At 39.2% G+C, this 846-nt stretch overlaps 1 protein-coding gene across 1 annotated transcript; it reads left to right on the forward strand.

The window, feature by feature from the left end:
- Positions 1 to 6: 6 nt before the first annotated feature.
- On the forward strand, positions 7 to 843 carry LOC140965444 (chlorophyll a-b binding protein 6, chloroplastic-like; the record flags this gene model as incomplete). The annotated part of the gene is made up of 3 exons (XM_073425518.1): positions 7 to 39; positions 411 to 699; positions 791 to 843. Coding segments are annotated over exons 1-3 (354 nt in total), but the record flags the coding sequence as incomplete, so codon positions are not given.
- Between the last annotated feature and the right edge of the window lie 3 nt (positions 844 to 846).

Here is an 846-nt window from a genome sequence, read left to right on the forward strand (position 1 = left end):
TCTGAAGTGTACCACTGCAGATGGGCTATGCTTGCTGTTGTATGTTCCTTTTCCAACTACATTATATTTTTCAGAACAAAAGTCTTTATTTGTCAAGATTTTGGCATAATAATATTTTTACTCTTTAAACCATTAGATATATGCAGTTTAATTTTTTTTTAAAAAAAAGAAAGACTCTAAATTTGAAAAATCGTCTCACATATCTATGTTGTGCATATAGGTAACAATATGTATGTTCTTTTGACAACTTTTAAATCTCAACAATTAAGTAGAATTTGAGGCATTGATTTTCATCGAAGAGCTAATACACCCAAATTTGTTCACCACAAGGCTTCTCAATTGAATAATAGCTTATTTTTATTAGATATTTTTGACCAATTGATTATGTGATTTTGTGTGTGATAATCCAGCCCGGGATCCTCGTTCCTGAAGCATTGGGCCTGGGTAATTGGGTGGAGGCCCAAAAATGGGCGGCGGTTCCGGGTGGGCAAGCCACGTATCTGGGCAACCCGGTTCCATGGGGCACCCTGCCCACAATTTTGGTGATAGAATTCTTGGCCATTGCCTTTGTAGAGCACCAGAGGAGCATTGAGAAGGACATTGAGAAGAAGAAGTATCCAGGCGGGGCTTTCGACCCGTTGGGCTTCTCGAAAGACCCGAAAACCTTCCACGAGTACAAGATCAAGGAGATCAAGAATGGTACCGACCATCCTCCTGTCTTATTTTAAAATTATATTATATCCATACATAACTACCAACATTTTTTTTATTCCAAAATAAAATAATTTAGGGCGTCTCGCTATGTTGGCATTCGTGGGGTTCTGCGTGCAGCAATCGGCCTACCCC

Source organism: Primulina huaijiensis, unplaced genomic scaffold, assembly GCF_012295235.1.
Source record: "Primulina huaijiensis isolate GDHJ02 unplaced genomic scaffold, ASM1229523v2 C13179415, whole genome shotgun sequence".
Classification (NCBI taxonomy): Eukaryota; Viridiplantae; Streptophyta; class Magnoliopsida; order Lamiales; family Gesneriaceae; genus Primulina; species Primulina huaijiensis.